Raw genomic sequence first — 17,309 nt, 5'->3', positions numbered from 1 at the left:
ACCATAACACAAATCCACTAAGCAAAGCAACACACCTGGGTTCATGTGCTTTATAACCATAAGTGGGATGTGACCATAAATGCCTCCTGATTTAAAAAAAAAAATGAATGCAACAAATTTAGAAAGAAAAAAAGAAAAGGCAAAGTGTAAAAAGGAGGAAGTGCCAAGACGAAATGAAGGAAGTGCAGTGGAAATGAGTGTGGCTAAAAATACCATGGGGGGGGGGGGCTGGGGATTTAGCTCAGTGGTAGAGCGCTTGCCTAGGAAGCACAAGGCCCTGGGTTCGGTCTCCAGCTCCGAAAAAAAGAACCAAAAAAAAAAAAATACCATGGGGGAACTTATAAGCAGATAGTAGAGTAAGTTCCGAGACAGAGAAGAGAGGTGGGTTCAAAATAAGGATTAAGAACAAGAAGAGGAAAAAATCCTGAGTGAAGTGGCCCTTCTAGTAGTGGCCATCGATGAGCGGTCCCTTCCTCTGGGAGAGTAAAGAGAGGGTGCTAGCCTGGAAGTGAAGGGAGTAGGACGGAGCACACAGAAGGTCACACATGGGAGGGGGAGGGGGGAGTGCACAGCAGGGAAGGCCTGTCCGAGTCTCCCCAAGGCCCTTCATCCCTAAGTGTGCCACAACCCACAGATCTCCAGAACAAGAGATCCAAGGGCTAAGGCAGAAGATACAGGAAGCAGGCCAGCTGCTGGCAGACCGGAAAAGTGAAGAGACCACGCCTTAGTCATCACTGGTTCATGTGGCTATGTGAAAATGAGGGCTCAAAGTTGTCAGTCTTCAGGTCTGGAAAAGGCTGAAATCCAGATTCTGAGGTGAGGCCTTGAGACTGATGGTTAACAACCAATGCCACTTGTAAAAACACTGTATCGGCTGAACAAGCGTCTCAGTCTCCACGGTGTCTTTTCACCACACTGTCAAGTTCTCCATTTCTGCCTGGCCAGTTCCAGGCTTTGTTTTCTAAAACCATGAGGCCAATGTGAACTTTCTAATGAGACTCCCAAGTCTTCAGAACAACTGCCAACCTTCCAGATTATCCGTGAATGCCTGCAGCTGACATGGTGGCAACTTGTCCCTATCTTCCCCTTCCCTTTCTCTGACCTTCCCCACCACAACCTATGGCAGCATAATAGTTACTAATACCTAACAGAGCAACTTAAGGCAAGGGTTTATTCTGGCTGATAGTTCAAGGGTTCGTTCCATAGTGCCCAGGCAGCAAGAACTTAAGAGAGCTAGTAGTCACCCAGTCAGGATGTGGAGAACCATGATGACTGGTATTCAGCTCCCTTTCTCCTCCTGGAATTGATGCACTCCTCCTTAGGACAGGTCTTCCCATCTCAATGAATCTAACCTAGGTAACTCCTCACAGTTGCCCAGCTTTGTCTCCTAAATCAGGCGTCACTATTACACATCACAGGCAATACCGCTGACATGCCAAACCTTCAGTTTCCCATTGCTGTGCCTTTTCTAAGTCTAGAAACACTTCTCCCAATTCTCTTCAGAGGCGCTGTTCCTTTGGCCATTATGCCATCCCATAAATAAATATGTCACAGACAGCTTACCATGGCCAGGTGCCATTCTAGGCACGATGTGATCTAAGTGAACAATGCAGACAAAAATACCTTTGATGTGCAACTTATAAAGTTAGAAAAAGAGCATGAACCATGGGGTGAGAGAGGAGAGACTGCAGAAGGTCCTGAAGGCAGCCATGCTGGAAGGTGGCATTACTTCGAACACTTGAAGACAGTAAGGAGCTACAAGACTGGGACCAGAAGGTTCTAGGCAAAAGGAATAACAACAGCAAAGGCTCCAGGGAAAAGCGCCCCTGGTGTTTCCAGGTGACCTATCCCTCACGACCTGGTTCAAGCATCACTTACTCTGATCCCCACCAATCAGGACCATCATTCCTTAGCTCTGTCTGTCCATCTTCTTACGAGCATTCCGTACGGGTGGCGGGGGGTTGTACAACCACCACCCCCTTACTGATGCACACAAGAGTGAGTGGTGGGAAGGAACTGGAAAGGCGTGGGGGGAAGGAAAACTGTAATCGGAATAGAGTATTTGAAAAAAATCTATCTTCAATACAAGAAAGAAAAGCAAAGGTGGTAAGCTGATTACAAATTGTTTACAAATGATACAGGTTTGTGTGAGCCAGTTTAAGTATATAAATGTGGGCTGGAGAGATGGCTCAGCGGTTAAGAGCACTGACTGCTCTTCCAGAGGTCCTGAGTTCAATTCCCAGCAACCACATGGTGGCTAAAGAGATCTGATGCCCTCTTCTGGTGTGTCTGAAGACAGCTACAGTGTACTTATATATAATAAATGAATAAATCTTTAAAAAAGTATATAAACGTGCATTCACTTCTCAGACTCATTTAGACCTTTGTTGTTCATGTATGTATATGTATATGTGTATGTATATGTATATGTATATGACTCTGTGGAAAGCAGCTCCCTGTTTTCCTGAATAAACCACACTAACAACCCAGTTACCTGTGTTGTTGTCTGTGCTCCTTTTAGGAGAGCATGACTCCGAAAAACACTTGTAATGTTTCCTGAAGAAGCCAGAACTTGCTGGGGTTGTCCCACGGTTCCTGTAGTCTTAATCTCAAATCCAATCCATTCAAAGGCCATTCACTCTGTCTCTTTCCAACATATCTCTCCTAAGCACTTCACAAAATAACTTCTCATGTCTGCACTTCTCAATCTGAGGAACGCTTACTAACCTATACTAAGAAGTACCGTTGGTATAGGTAAGTTTGAGAGTAAACATGACTGATTCTTAGTAGGCGGGGAAAGTAAATAGCATACAGATAAAATGCAGCTAATGGAAGAGCTTTATCACCTAAATGTGCATTGTGAGCCTTCCTGAGTATAAAGGGAGACTGGCTCACTTGAGATGTCAAAAATCAAGGCCAGGAGAATATGTACAGAGACATTTCCATTCACCAAACAAGATTTACAAATGACCAACAACTACATGAAAAAGATGTTTAACCTCACACTAGGTCATTTGGGAAAAGGCAAATCAAGGCCACCTTGACTCAGTTTCACACCCACTAAGATGGTTGAAATCAGAAAGACAGACACAAATTCTGGGAAGCATGTGGGGAAACTGGAAGCCTCACACATCGCTGGTGAGAATGTAAAAGAGTACAGAAACTTTGGAACACAGTTTGGCAGTTCATCAAAATGTAAAAGATATGAGTTAGCGTGTGATCCACTAACTCGTTCAGTGTACACCCAAGAGATGGGAAAAGCAGGATGCACAGAATGTCACCACAGCCACACAGTAGGATATAATTCAACCCTAAAATGTAGTTCTAATACAAGGATGAATGTTAAAAAATACCATAGTAAATAAAAGAAATGGGAAACAGTGGACCTCATAAGGTATGATTCCACTTCCTTGTATGACTGGACCTCATAAGGAGTGATTCCACTTCCTTGTATGACTGGACCTCATAAGGTGTGATTCCACTTCCTTGTATGACTGGACCTCGTAAGGTGTGATTCCACTTCCTTGTATGACTAGACCTCGTAAGGTGTGATTGCACTTCCTTGTATGACTGGACCTCATAAGGTGTGATTGCACTTCCTTGTATGACTAGACCTCGTAAGGTGTGATTGCACTTCCTTGTATGACTGGACCTCATAAGGTGTGATTGCACTTCCTTGTATGACTGGACCTCGTAAGGTGTGATTCCACTTGAGCATGCAGAATGCAAATCCACAGTGACATAATGCAAAGTAGTAGGAACCAGAGGCTCTGGAGACCAGATGACTGTCAACAGTAAGTGGTTTCTTTTCAGGGTGATGAACTATTCTAGAATTAGTGGTGATATTCAATTTTGTTACTAGACTGCTCTTACTGTACTGTTTGCTTTTTAATTCAATCAGTGTTAGTGATCAGTAAGTGCTTATTCACGGGGGGAGAGGAAGATCCAGATGCACTAGGCAGGAATTTCCACTGCACATGTTTTATAGGAGAATAACCGCACTCCTTCCACTATAAGGTCTCTGAAGGCAGGGAGGACCTCTCCTATATTTCCCTTGATATCTGGTATGTCAGATTATACGACACAGGCTCACTCAAGGCTCACCAAGTAAATTTATAACCATACTTTATATGTCGGAGACCTCGACCACTGCTCTGACCACTATTTCCCACACTAACTAAACAACTCATTATTTATTCCCTAGAACTCTGAAGTGCGGACAGCAAGGTTCTCCTATCAGCCTGGCATTCATAGATAGCATCTAGAGGACCCTTCTAAATTCTCTGACATGCTGGAACCCAGTTCAAATTCTCTCTTACATCTGCCACTAAATGCCACTTGCCACTGTTTTACCTCTTTAACCACAGCCCCTGAACCAGAAATGTTTCATATATTCAGACTCATTCGTTCTTCTCAAACACCGAAAGCTCCAGAAGCCAAAAAGGACCATCGATCCTATCAGGGGTGGGAAACAAATGTTATCTAAGGTTATCTAGTCTCTTGAGCTCTAGTTCATCTTCACAAAAGTCATATAATTGCCACATTTTTTTTTCTCTTTGGAAAAACAGAAAGCCTCCTCACAAGTTAATTTTTAAACAGTAACTATTAATAAAAAGATGTAAACAAAGACAAAAAAAACATCAGAAGCCTAAAGTCTAGAATGAGTAGAGTACTGTGGAAGGAGACCAATAAAAAGAGCTTACATAAATGAGAGAAGAAAGGCGCTTACTGCTTGGGGAAGACGCTGCCTCAGCCAGAGCAGAAAGGACAGCACAGACCCATTCAGCATCACTGCCTTAAAGGCACATGCTCTCCAAACGGAGTCTAGGACTCTGACAAAAAGAAGAACTCCTACAGTAAGCAGCTTGCACCCTGAACGGCTGCAGACCACAGAGCTGACTCCAAAATACATTTCCTGGGCAAACCAATTGTGAGGCTGAACAAACTTTCAGACCATACTTGAAACTACTGCTAAATATCTACAGTCCTGACCAGGGGCCAGAAGAGCAGAAATTAAAGAACACACTCTCATGTTTAGAAAAAGAAACTGGAGGGCAACTTGCCACCTAGCTGGGGTTTTTGAGAATAAGTTAATCTATGCATGCTAGTGTGTGTGTGTGTGTGTGTGTGTGTGTGTGTGTGTGTGTGTGTACTTAGACTTCTTATAAAAGCATGCTCTAAAAGGCATTTTCTTTTCCACTAGAATGGAGAAAGGGACAGAGATGTGGCCTAACAAGATGTTCTGACCACATCTTTTAGGGATAGTCTGGTGAAGAAGACGGAAAATGTCAAACTCCAAAAGCTTGAAAATCTACTAAACTCAACTAAGAGAACACACCACTTGAATGTCTGATTAACTAACACACCCACAGACTTCCAGTAAAACACCCCAGGACCCCAACTTTCCTATAATCTAAATAATTACTATTGATAAAACCCATGGGCTTATCTTCATATTAACAAATGACTCAAAGATCTGAGTAACCCAGCACACACAGCCTGACAGAATCGGACTCCATTAAAGATCACAGAAGTCTAAAATGGCAAACCAAAGGACGAGACCAAAAGGGAGTCAAGGACAGTACTTAGATTTTAAAGCTAAATACATACACCCTTGAGATAATGTCACAAGGGAACCCTAGGACTTGTAATCTCAAGTATTTATAACACAAATGCATCGTGTGCTCATACTACAGTTCTCAAATTCATCAACTAAAATGTGCATTTTCCTTCTTTGCCCCAGAGTGTTATAACAAAAAAAAAAAAAAAAATCTGTCATTATGCCCTGGAAAGATGGCTCGGCCATCAGGGGCACTTACTGCTCTCACTGAGTTCAGTTCCCAGCACCCACCTGATGGACAGCCCAGTTTCTGGGGAATTTTCTTCTCCTGCCCGGTGTGTGTGTGTGTGTGTGTGTGTGTGTGTGTGTGTGTGTTCGTTCAGGTAAAAACACATTCATTACCAGTGACAAATATTTTTAAGACTGGATATTAAATCCAAATCTGTTTTGACTGAAGAAACTAAGAAACATCAACTGACTTGCACCCAAATTACAGGTCTGCAGCAATAGCTATGCCCTCCAGATGAGCCCCCTTCTTCCCACTCCCTGTGAGTGCCCAGTCCTTTCTGAACACTTGTCCTATGCCCTAGGACAGGATCAGATAGAGTATACACAAACACCATTCAATAAATGCTATGCTTTGCTAAGGACAAATGAAGTTAGCTAACTCCTCCTCCCAACACACATACACACACACTCACATATACACACACATACACACACACACACAAAAATAACCATAATACATCACCCAGTAAGATATTTTGACACAGTGTGATCAATCACCTACAAAAGGTAACCACTATTCATTACCCAAAAAAAGTCACTCTCATAGACAAACAGCTTCTCTTCTTAAATAAAGAGTGATGGCAGGGTTGGGGATTTAGCTCAGTGGTAGAGGGCTAGCCTAGCAAGCGCAAGGCCCAGGGTTCGGTCCTTAGCTCCAGGAAAAAAAAAAAAAAGACAAAATAAGAGTGATGGCTTACTAAAGCATCATCACACCCCAATTACTTTTAGGAAAATAAAAGAGAGTTTATGGGTGGGCAGGCTTTTAATGGACATGCCACTGTATCAGTTCTCAAAACCTCTCACCCCCTCATTAAACATACCATGTGAAATTAACTAAAAAAGGTGTCCTCACACCACCAAAGAAAAAGGCCAGCATAAACCCTCTTACCCCTAAATCACTGTCCCATAACCATAGCCCCTTCAAACTCACAGGTCCAAGGTTGCCTGGCAGGCCCCCATTAGCTGACTCCCATTGGCTCTCAGGTGCACCCCTGCTCCCCACTTCAACCCTAGTTAAAAGGACAAGTGCCAGGCTGAGAAGTGATAAAAGAGAAGTGATAAAAGCCCAAGTGAGCAAGGGTTGGCTGACGACCCCTAGGTCTGCTGGACTAGCTGCAAGCAGACTTACCCTCCCCCAAAGAGATCCTGGAAGCCTCTCCTTGCCCCAGGGCCTGAATCCCCTGGCTCCTCTGGGACTCCTTCGGAAAGGATGGGGGAACTTTACTGCCTGGTCCCCTCCTCCCCTGTGTCATCCATTAAAACCCCAGCAAGCTCTTTGTTTCCAACAGCTGTGGGAGGGCAGGCGGCCTTGGAGAGAGGGGAGAGGTCACTTACTCCCTGGCTCCCTTGGCTGCCAATCTCCTGGTCCTCCTGCAAAACACACACGCCACCATTGCCTCTCTTTCTACACCACTTTAATTAACCCGGGGTTACACTAGCTACACAGGGGCACTCTCTGAGACCTAATTACCTTTCATACCCAAATCCCACACAAGATGACTCCCTAGCTCCCTCCCTCTGTCAAACTGGGTTCACTACTGGACTCTCATCTCTTCACCCTATATACATACTACAGCCTGGTTACCTGAGTCCCAGGCTTTTGTCCAGACACAACCAACAAAACACTTCCTGGGCCCTCCTGGGACTCCCTGCTGCCCTGATTCATAGACCAGTGGACAGTATAGGCCCCCACTGCACCCCTGAACCCAAAGGACAAACATAACCACTCCTTTTTACCGGCATAACCTCTGAGACCCAGGAACTCTAAGGAAGAACCTCCCCACCAACACATGGTCAGTCCTCAGGCCCCTAACCTCAGTTCCCTAGTTCCTCACCATCACACACACACACACACACACACACACACACACACACACACACACTCCCCTTGAAGCCTAGCCGTCCTCCCTCCCTTGAGGCTTCACAACACTTTACACGCGCTTCCACGAGCACACCCAGGATCACTGCTCCGTCTCGCGGAACCTCACCAGCTCACCACGCCGCAGGGCCGCCCTAGCCCCGGCCACTCGACACCCACCGACTCACACACGGCCACTCCCCATCTCCAACCCAGGTCCCCAAGCCTGCCCCGCGAACTCGCGTCCTGCCCACCTCCCGGCCCCCGGGACTCCTCAGTACCCTTAGTCTACACCGGTGGCCCAGAACGGCGGAAGGGAGGAGCCCCAGAGGCGGGCGCCGGCGGCTCCTACCTGAGCAGTTGATGCTCTTGCCTCTGCCTCCGGGACAGTCCCCGCCGCCGCCCGCGGGCTGGTTGGACGCGCCGCTCCCGGGCAGGCAGAAGGCGAAGAGCAGAAGCACCGACGTGTAGCCGCAGACGGCGAGCGGGGGCGCGGCCGGCAGCCGGAGCGGCGCCTGGGCGCCCATGCTGTCGCGGACGCACGGCGGGGAGCTCAGGGAGCGGCAGGCCGGGCACACCGGCCCCGTGCCGCCTCCTAGCAGCCGTGCCGCCGCCCGGGGCAGCCCCGCAGCATCCCCGCCAGGCCCCGGCCCTCCGCGCTCGGGACAGCCTCGTTGGGGGACCCCGGCGCGGGCGAGGGGCGCGGGCGCGCGAGGCCAGGGAGCGCGCCGCGTGGGGAACACGGAGCTGGGGCGCGCGCGGGGGGCGCGGGGCGGGGACGGACGCAGCCTCTAGCTCGCAGGCTCGCCTTCCCTTTGTGTCCGCGCGGCCGTCGCCGCCGCGTCACAAAGACCCCGGCCCGCCCGGTGAGGGGCGCGTGACGGAGCCGCGGGCGGGGAGGGAGCGGCGACCCCGCCCCGCGCACACCCCCGGCGCCGAGCTCCGCCCCTCCCGGGGAGCCATTGTTCCTGAGGCGGGCGGGGGCGCGGGCCGGGGTCGGGGATCCTTCTGGCTGGTCAGACGGCGCCGAGGATGCTGGAGAGCGCTCCGGGACTGTGTCTCAGAAGCCCTTTGTGAGCCTTTCCCACGCGCCTTCTAACCCTGCACGAGCTCAGGTGGTCTTTCGTGGGTTTTCCAGGTGGAGGTAAAGGCAAAAGGTGACTTGTCCAAGGTCAGTCACATCCCAAGAAATGGGTAGGATCGGGATTGGTACCTAGTTCTCACTCCAGCTGTGCACTTCTCAGGGGGCAAGTCTTAATCCCCTAGTCTCACCCCACCGAGTTCCTGGATAACTACATCTCTCGGCTGAATCTTTAAAGTGCGTTACCCTTTCCGCGCATAATAGTAAAGATTTAGAGCGGATTTGCTATATCCAAGGCCTAGAGGAAGCTCTTAGCCTGTATCCTCTCCAGTTCTATTTCACAGCTTTACAAAGGAGTTTGCATTCTGGTCTTCTTCCTTCCCCAGATCAGGAAGTTGGGACCAAGAGTCTTCTAGCTTTCTGGAGCCCAAATACAGTCCTATGCAGTCCTCACGTTACTAAATGATAACTTTACACAGGCAATAAAACCATGAATTCTTGGAAATGTTCTGCTTTTTGCAGTGTATTATGTTGCCCACTTGAGAAGGAATTTTAGAATTTCATTGTAAAATTAAGAAGTATGCAAAAAGGTCACTCGAAGAAAGCTACAATCTAAATCAAGATAAACACTGAACATAGAAGTAAAGACAAGGAAGGAAAATGTGCAGGCAAGGGGTGCACCGGAAAGGTCTGGAGACTAGCAAGAGATAGCCCTGCCGCTGAGAGCATAGGATGCTTTTGCAGAGGCTCCAGATTGGATTCCCACAGCAGCTCACAACCATCTGTAAATACAGTTCCAAGGGATCTGAGACCCTCTTCTGGTCTCAAAGGGCAGTGTAGAAATGTGGTACAGATGTACATCAAACAAAACATCCATAGACATTAAGAATAAATTTATTTTTTAAAAAATCTTTAAAGCCACTAGCAATAAAGGGAAAGATATTTATTCCAAAAAGTTACTCCTCTGGGTGATTATTAAAAAAGTTAGAATGACAAACTTACCACTATTCATTTATACATTTTGGAGGGAGGGGCAATTCAAATATAAAGACAAAACTAAATTTGCTTCTCTAACAACACCAATATTGGGAATTATGCTTTGAAGGTGGCTGAACAAGACACAACGATGAATAAATGAAGACATTCATTACAGCTTTTGTGTAATAGTAAAATATGGCTCCGTTGGTCATCAGTGGGACTGAGGTATGATTATCTGTGTACAGCTTTTGATAATGATTAGGTTAATGATTAATGATGTAGAAACAGGGATACTAGTGAGTGTACATAAGAAAATCCTGGGGACTGGAGCGATGGCTCAGTGTTTGAGTTCTTCCTGCCCTTTCAGAAGACCTGGTTTTCTGTTCTCAGCAGTCACACCAGGTGACACCCAACTGCCTATGATCCAGTCCCAAGGGGTCTGAAGTGCATAATCTCATATAGGCACACATTAATAAACAAATACTCTTTAAAGAAAAGAAAATCTTGCTTTTCTAAAATATGCATATGTACCAGTCTAAAGAAAGGGCAAGACTGCTTTACCCCGTTATATTACCATTGACTCTGGAAAAGGGGATTGTGGGTAATAAATATTTGCCTGTCATGTTTTTCTGTTGAATTTTTTCAATGAAAAGTTTTTGTCATCATAATTTTATAATCTATTTGCGGTTAAGTTGCATTTCTGTAATGCTTTTTATCTAAATAGATCTGCATCTCTAACACCCTCTATGGTTTGCCTCCAGCCTCTGAGCTATTAAGCCTGACTCTTCCTGAGGCCCTGAACCAAGAGTGATCCCAGCCCCTCGCTGCTCAGACTCCCAGCAGCCTCTCTGTTAAGCTTGATGTCACGGATGCTGCTTCCATGAACAGTGTCTTCACACTTCCAGCCCCAGTATTCTGCCTCAAATTTCCATTTGTCTGCTAATCATAGCCCAGGCAAAAATACTAAGAGGACACAACCTTGGTTTAAATTGAAAGCAAATAACCCTAGGTCGCTAATCACATTTCTTATCTGGATCTTTCTCCAGATCAGGTTAGAAAAAAAGTCAACATGGATTTCTCAAAAATTTTTTCCAATGGAAAAGATTCTGAGAGGGAGAAAGAATTCTCCAGGGAGAAAGAATCTCTCTTTAATCATACGGTGTCAGAAAGGATTCCTCTTTTTATTGCCTGGTCAAAGGAAAAAGGGTTTAGAAGTTACATAGAAACCCCATCATGGGGTTGGGGATTTAGCTCAGTGGTAGAGCGCTTAAGGCCCTGGGTTCAGTCCCCAGCTCCGAAAAAAAGAAAAAAAAAAAAAGAAACCCCATCATACATGTTAGCATCTATAATTCCCAGATAACAGGTAACAAAAGGATGTGAAATTCCTATATAAAATCTACACAGATTATTTAAAAGGAATGTAGATTTCTGAAAACCACTCCAGACACTCTGGAGGAAGTTTTAGTATCTATTTCTTTTAAAGTCCTCTAAATAACTCAGAGGCACTGCCAAGGTTAGAGAACCCTGACCTAACCTTGATCAATCAACTGTTTCTCTTTAGCAAACAGCCATAAAATGCCGGCACTGTGAGACACTCTTTCTTCATAGGTCTTATAGAGTCTATGCTAGGATTGGCTAATCTGAGACAGCCCTGGCTGGATGGCTTTGCTTCAACTTCAGATCCAGCAGAGCTTGGTTCTTGTGCACAGGCTGAACTCTGGGTCACTCCACCAGAATTAATTCTGGGGCTCTGGTTCCCAGAGCTGAAGCTTCTGGGAGGACTTGTCAGCGTTGAAGGTTGTATAAGCAGCGTCCTCCTGCTGCTTGTCCATATCTAATGACATCTCACCAGCTAAGACCAGTTCCCCCAAACAAGATCCCAAAATCAAAAGGTAGGGAACTCTGGGCTAGGTGTCAAAAGTGCTTGTGGTATAAGCATGAAGGACTGAGTACACACACACACACACACACACACACACACACAGAGAGAGAGAGAGAGAGAGAGAGAGAGAGGCACACAGAGGCACACACGCACACAGACTCTACCACCCACAAATTAATATTGATACATCATAATTTTAAAAAATAAAATGTATAGTTAACCAATGGGGGAGATGGTAGAAGTCAGCCTCTGACCTACACACACACACACACACACACACACACACACACACACACACACACAGACGTACGGAAGTTAGCCCAGACATGTGGAATGGATATTTTTGAACAAAAACCTATCAGGGATCCTGCGTGTGACAACCATTTGTTATGATTTAAAAGAATGTTTTCAGCTCCAAGTAATAGAAAACCCAAAGTAACTTAAACAAAAAGATTGGGGGACACTCAGGGTTTTTTTTTTTTCCTTGTTATTGTTTAAGCCAGAGGCAGTGCCTTCTCTAGGTTGTTTTTTGCCCTCAGTAATAAAGCTCGACTCGCGGCGAGCAGTCATTTCTTTAGGAAACCTTTGTGAGCACTCCTTGCATGCTAGGCACCATGGCAGCCTCTTGGGGCAAGAGATAATCCTGCCCTTGCTGTGTGGGGGTGGGGAGACATCTGAAAATTAACAGTTACAACACAATGTGATAAGTACTAAATATAAACGTGGTTGGGGTTGGGGTGAAGAAAATGGCAAATCCTATTCCAGACTCCCAGTCCTGCCAAAATCCCAGCTTTCCTGGACCTCCTGCTGGCTGCCCTAGCTGTATAATGAAGTCCTGATAAACCTAATGAGACACCTTGGGGCTGACTAATTGGCCCTGGAGGGAGACAACCACAATGCTTGAGCCAGAAATAGGGAGAGGGGTGGTTTATGGAAGAGCATGGGAGCACCCTGAGATTGGCATATAATCCAATTTGAGAGTCTAGACCCCACTTCCTAGGGAGAGGGTGAGAGAGTCTTTAAAACGTGGAAAGTGAAAAAAAATCCGTTAGCAAATCTGGACTGAAAGGCTCCCAGTTGGCACCAATGCGATGTCTCTACCCTAAGGAAGTTTAGTGTCAAATATTGATAACATAGTTAGCATAATATAAAAATAAGACTGCGGCATTGCTAACCAATGGTATGGAGAGGAGGAGGCAGACAAGACCTCATAAGTAGTGCGGAAGAACCAGATGAAGAGGGAGGTTTCAGTCAAGCAAAGGGCCTGTTAGAGCTCTGAACGGCAGCCACTGTTGAAAAGACAAGTTCATGGAGTCGGCCGGTATCTCCTAACAATCTGCTACGGTCGAGGCTCTGCTCTGGGTATAGAGAAGCAGCAGTGGGGAAACAGAGCCGCCGCCTTTCCTTTCGTGGCCCTTAGAGCCCCATAGGGAAATCCAGATCATAATAAGAATAGAACACAAAATTGTCGGGTGGAGAAATGGTGATAAGTACCGTTCACTGGGGACACACTGCATCCTGGATGATGTCCGGCACCTTGTATCTCGGCCACTAATCCCCCTCCTGCCTGCTCAGTGTGACTTCCATTTCACAGATGAGGAAGCAAAGTCCTAATAAGGTTCAGTCCCTGAGGCTACATCCGTAAGTTGAGTCGACTGCTTCGCGCCAGCCCTGAGGCCTCCCCACACCACAAACTCGGAGGAGGGAGTCATCATGTTCTGATACAAGATGGAGGAAAGATTGGCACCAGCAGGGCGGCAACCAGACTCCTAGCAACAACTGAGAGGTGCGATCAAGCTGGGTGCCGTTCAGACGGATGGATCAGGAAAGCATATATGTGTTTCAGTGGCGTGTCACTCAGCCTTAAAGACTGATGGGACCCTCTCACTTGCAACACTTAGAGCTGGGAAACAAAATGCAGACTGAGTTAAGCAAGACACAGAAAACACAGCTCGTGGGCTCTCCCATACCTGGATGCTTAAACACATGGACCTTTAAGTAGAGTGAGTGACAACTAGAGGTTGAGAAGGGAGCAAGGGTCAGGGGAGGGTCAAGGACGATGGTTGGCTATCACTAATACACCCTATGCATGTGTAGAGATGTTAAATGAAGCTCCCCTTGTACGTGTGACTAATATAAATGTTTTAAAAATAAGACTGCAAGGGTTGGGAGGGGAACACCCATAAGGAAGGGGAGGGGGGAGGGGGATGTTTGCCCGGAAACTGGGAAAGGGAATAACACTCGAAATGTATATAAGAAATACTCAAGTTAATAAAAAAAAAAGGAAAAAAATAAAAAATAAAAAATAAGACTGCAGCCGGGAGCTTGATGTGTAGCTCAGAGATAAATCACATTCCCTGGCATGATCCAGGCCCAGGGTTAGAGCCCCAGAATCAATCTATTTTTAAAATTTAAACTGTAGCCACCAAAGGATATGCACAAGCCATCCTTGGCACACTGCAAGGATGTCAAGAGATCTTGTTAGGCTTCTTTGATGGCATGATGTGGGGGGATCTTTTGAATACTCCGCTACAGATGCCAGTGGAAGGTGCTATTATTGTTACCCATATCCCTCTAATGATCCTCAATTATGTAGATGGAGAACGGGAGCCAGGGAAGCATTTGCAGACAGCTGAAGAAAAGGAGCTATAGGAATCCGGAGAGCTAGTCTAATTCCACCTGAAGGAGAGCAGCCTCCCCACTGTAGCTCTGTCAGTCTGAAAGCCTTCTCACCCAAACACTCCTGTGAGTGGGTAGAGAGGGAGGAGACACCCCTAGATTTTTCCCACAGGCCTTCCTGTCATTCAATTGTTCAGCACCTCTCTAAATATAGAGGTGAGGTTTTTTATTATTATTTCTATATCTTTCAGCCATCAAAATTGGTCAGCTGCAATTCAGATTTCTCCAATGGTTTGGGAAGGAGTGTGCCCCCAAAATGGCTTCTGTAGAAAAGACAGTCTGACATAAGTGAAAGTAGCAGTTCTAATGTGCTAACTAGGTGTACACTCTGGATCCAGGCCATCTGGGTTTGTCCATAGCTCTGCTAGTTCTATGACGCTGGGCAGGTTACTTAGCTGGTCTATGTCGGTTCCGTCACCTGCTCAGTTCCGTTCCTATCCACGTCACAGAGTTGCACTAAGGACAACATGAGCGGATGTGTACGGAGTACTTAGAACCCTGCTTTGTGCATCCCAAGTACACAATAAGCAATTGGCTAGAAGTAGAAATGGTCTAGTTAACTACCTGATAGATGTTAATAGCTGTCAGTAACTAAGCTGTGGTTACACCATAAGTTAAGAGCTCTGCAAGTATTGTCTTATATAGTACCACACAAAATCCAAACTAGGCCTTGGGGTCATTTCTATTCTGAAGATAGGAAAACCGTCTTGAAGGGGTAAAGAATCTGCCCGAGTTCACAAAGTACAAAGCAGGGTGAGTGCCTGGTCTCTCTTATTCCACAGTCTGTACTCTGAGTCAAATCCCAAAGAGTTAACAGTCAAGAGAGCTCATCTGGGCTGGCTGCCTACTAGAGAAACATGTAAGAGGGCAGTCTGGTGACTAGCAGAGACAGCCAAGCTGTTAGGAAATAAAGCGGAGGCAAATAACCAGGTGGGCCAGGGAGAAAGACAAGAGCCGAGCAGTATGGCACACATTTCTAATCCCAGTGCTTGAGAGGCAAAAGCTGGAGGAGAGAGAGAGTTCTGAGCCAGCCTGGGACACATAGTGAATGAAGGGTAGCCCAGGATACATAGAAAGACTATTGAATGAGAGGGGGGAAGGGGGAAAGAGAGAGGGAGGGGAGGGGGAAGGGGAGGGGAGAGGGAAAGAGGGAGAGGGAGAAGGAGAGAGTGAGAGCAGAAGGAGAGGGAGAGAGAAGAAGGAAAAGAGAGAGGGGTAGGGATGAAAGGAGAAACAGAGTTTAATTTTTATCCCAAGCCTAGGAACAGCATCCTTTGAGCCCAGAATCCTGAAAGAGACATCCAGGAACTGGAAATTAGAGTAAATCAAATGTGACTGGATAACTCTGTTTTGCCATTGAGTGTGTTCAAGTATGTCAGCTTGCCTCTGTATGTATACATATGTATTGAGCATATGTCATTTGCCTGTATGCATACATATGTAAGGAGTATATCATCTTGCTTCTGTATATACGCATAAGTGCCGAGCATATGCCATTTTACTGGGTATGTACATATGTAAGGAATGACTATATATCAGACTGCGGCTGAGAAAAGTGTGCACCTATGCATGCATACTTGAGTGTTGCAGTCGATTCCTGTGCTCATGCATGTACATGTGCACTTACACATACATGGGCATACAAACCTCATCTTCTTACTGCAAATCAGGAGATTTAAATTTCTTTCTTCGCTCCCAGTTGAAAATTACTGCCTAAAATCTAGTGGCTGAGGGAGCTGGCAGCAAGGTCAGTACAGTTGGACTTAGCCGTCTGGATTCCCAATTAAGGGAGACGCAAAGGTGAAACAGCACATCCCGGACTATTCCTCTCAGCACAGAAGAGCAGTGATGGGGTACAGAGCGACTTTGGCAGTGGCGACTTCAACAATGATGAGAGCAAGATCAGGGCAGGGAGCATGGTGACAGTCGCTGCATTCATCGTTAGCGCTGGCCCATGATGTGTCAGGCAAGCATGTGAGGCAGGGAAGATTCAGAGGCCAACAGGACAGACAACGCAGTCCCTGTCCTACAGCCTAGCAGAGGAGTCAAACCTCAAACAGATCCCTTAGGTACCAAGAGCTGGAGGTGCGACAGAAACCTTCCCCAGAGTGCCATTTAAACTAAGACCAAGAGGTGAATATAGAGTTAGAGGGAGGTGAAGAAGAGAGATCATCCTATGGAGGAATCCAAAATGTGGAAATGAAGTCGAGACTATGGCAAATTCAAGAGACAGAGGACACAGAGGAAAATGAATGTCCTGTCTCGTGGCATATGCGAAGTCAGAAAATGTTGAGCTCATAGAAGCAGCAAAGAGAATGATCTTTATAGAGACTGGGATGACTCATGAGTGGGGTATGTTGGTTAAGGGAGATATAATTATAGTTAGAAAGGAAGAATAAACTCAAGAGGTCTGTCACACAGGATGATGGCTGTAGTTAATGTTCCCACTCCACCCCCACTGTGTGTGTGCGTGTGTGTGCATGTGACTGTGTGTCTCTGTGTGTGTGCATGTGCGTGAGTGTGTGTATGTGCGTGTGTGTGTGCATCTGTGTGCATCTGTGTATGTGCATGTGTGTGTGCGCGAGCGTGCGTGCGTGTCTGTGTGTGTGTGTGTGTGTGTGTGTGTGTGTGTGTGTGTGTGTGTGTGTGGTGCTGGAGATTGAACACTGGGCAGTGCCTAAGGTGTACTGCTGTGTTATATTCTCGACAAAAATGCAAAGAAAGTGAAGCTAAGTGTCCTTGCCCCCGAATAGCAATCTCATGCTAATATATGTATTCGTTAGCCAGGTTTGACCATCTCACAAGTGCATACTTCACGACATCACAGCATATGCAATAAATACATATGAACGCATCCAATAACTTAAAAGAGGGAACAAAAGGCAGCTGCACCCAAAAGCCTAGAGAGTGAGCAGCACAGAAAGAAGATGGGGACTCTAAAAAGCGAGTGGCAGACCCTACAGACCTAAGTGAGAATACGCAC

General features: G+C 46.3%; 1 protein-coding gene and 1 long non-coding RNA gene across 4 annotated transcripts in view; one reads left to right on the top strand and one right to left on the bottom strand.

Moving 5' to 3' along the window:
* Tmeff1 (transmembrane protein with EGF-like and two follistatin-like domains 1) overlaps nt 1-8,541 on the bottom strand; it is an 85,754-nt gene extending 77,213 nt beyond the window's left edge. The window contains exon 1 of one of the 2 annotated variants that reach the window (NM_023020.2): nt 8,059-8,541. In NM_023020.2, the coding sequence (NP_075409.1) occupies nt 8,059-8,233 (175 nt within the window). In that variant the 5' untranslated portion in view covers nt 8,234-8,541. The remainder of the gene's footprint in view (nt 1-8,058) is intronic. The other variant, XM_039110701.2, reaches the window with a different exon arrangement.
* A 58-nt stretch (nt 8,542-8,599) lies between these two features.
* LOC108350968 (uncharacterized) overlaps nt 8,600-17,309 on the top strand; it is a 30,885-nt gene continuing 22,175 nt past the window's right edge. Inside the window, exons 1-3 of one of the 2 annotated variants that reach the window (XR_001837946.3) lie at nt 8,600-8,877; nt 9,893-9,990; nt 13,242-13,433. This is a non-coding gene — a long non-coding RNA (uncharacterized LOC108350968). The remainder of the gene's footprint in view (nt 8,878-9,892; nt 9,991-13,241; nt 13,434-17,309) is intronic. The other variant, XR_001837947.3, reaches the window with a different exon arrangement.

The sequence above is a fragment of the Rattus norvegicus genome, chromosome 5, assembly GCF_036323735.1.
Source record: "Rattus norvegicus strain BN/NHsdMcwi chromosome 5, GRCr8, whole genome shotgun sequence".
NCBI classification, from domain to species: Eukaryota; Metazoa; Chordata; class Mammalia; order Rodentia; family Muridae; genus Rattus; species Rattus norvegicus.
Note: the sequence above shows the minus strand (reverse complement) of the source record. Positions and strands in the feature narration are given on the sequence as shown.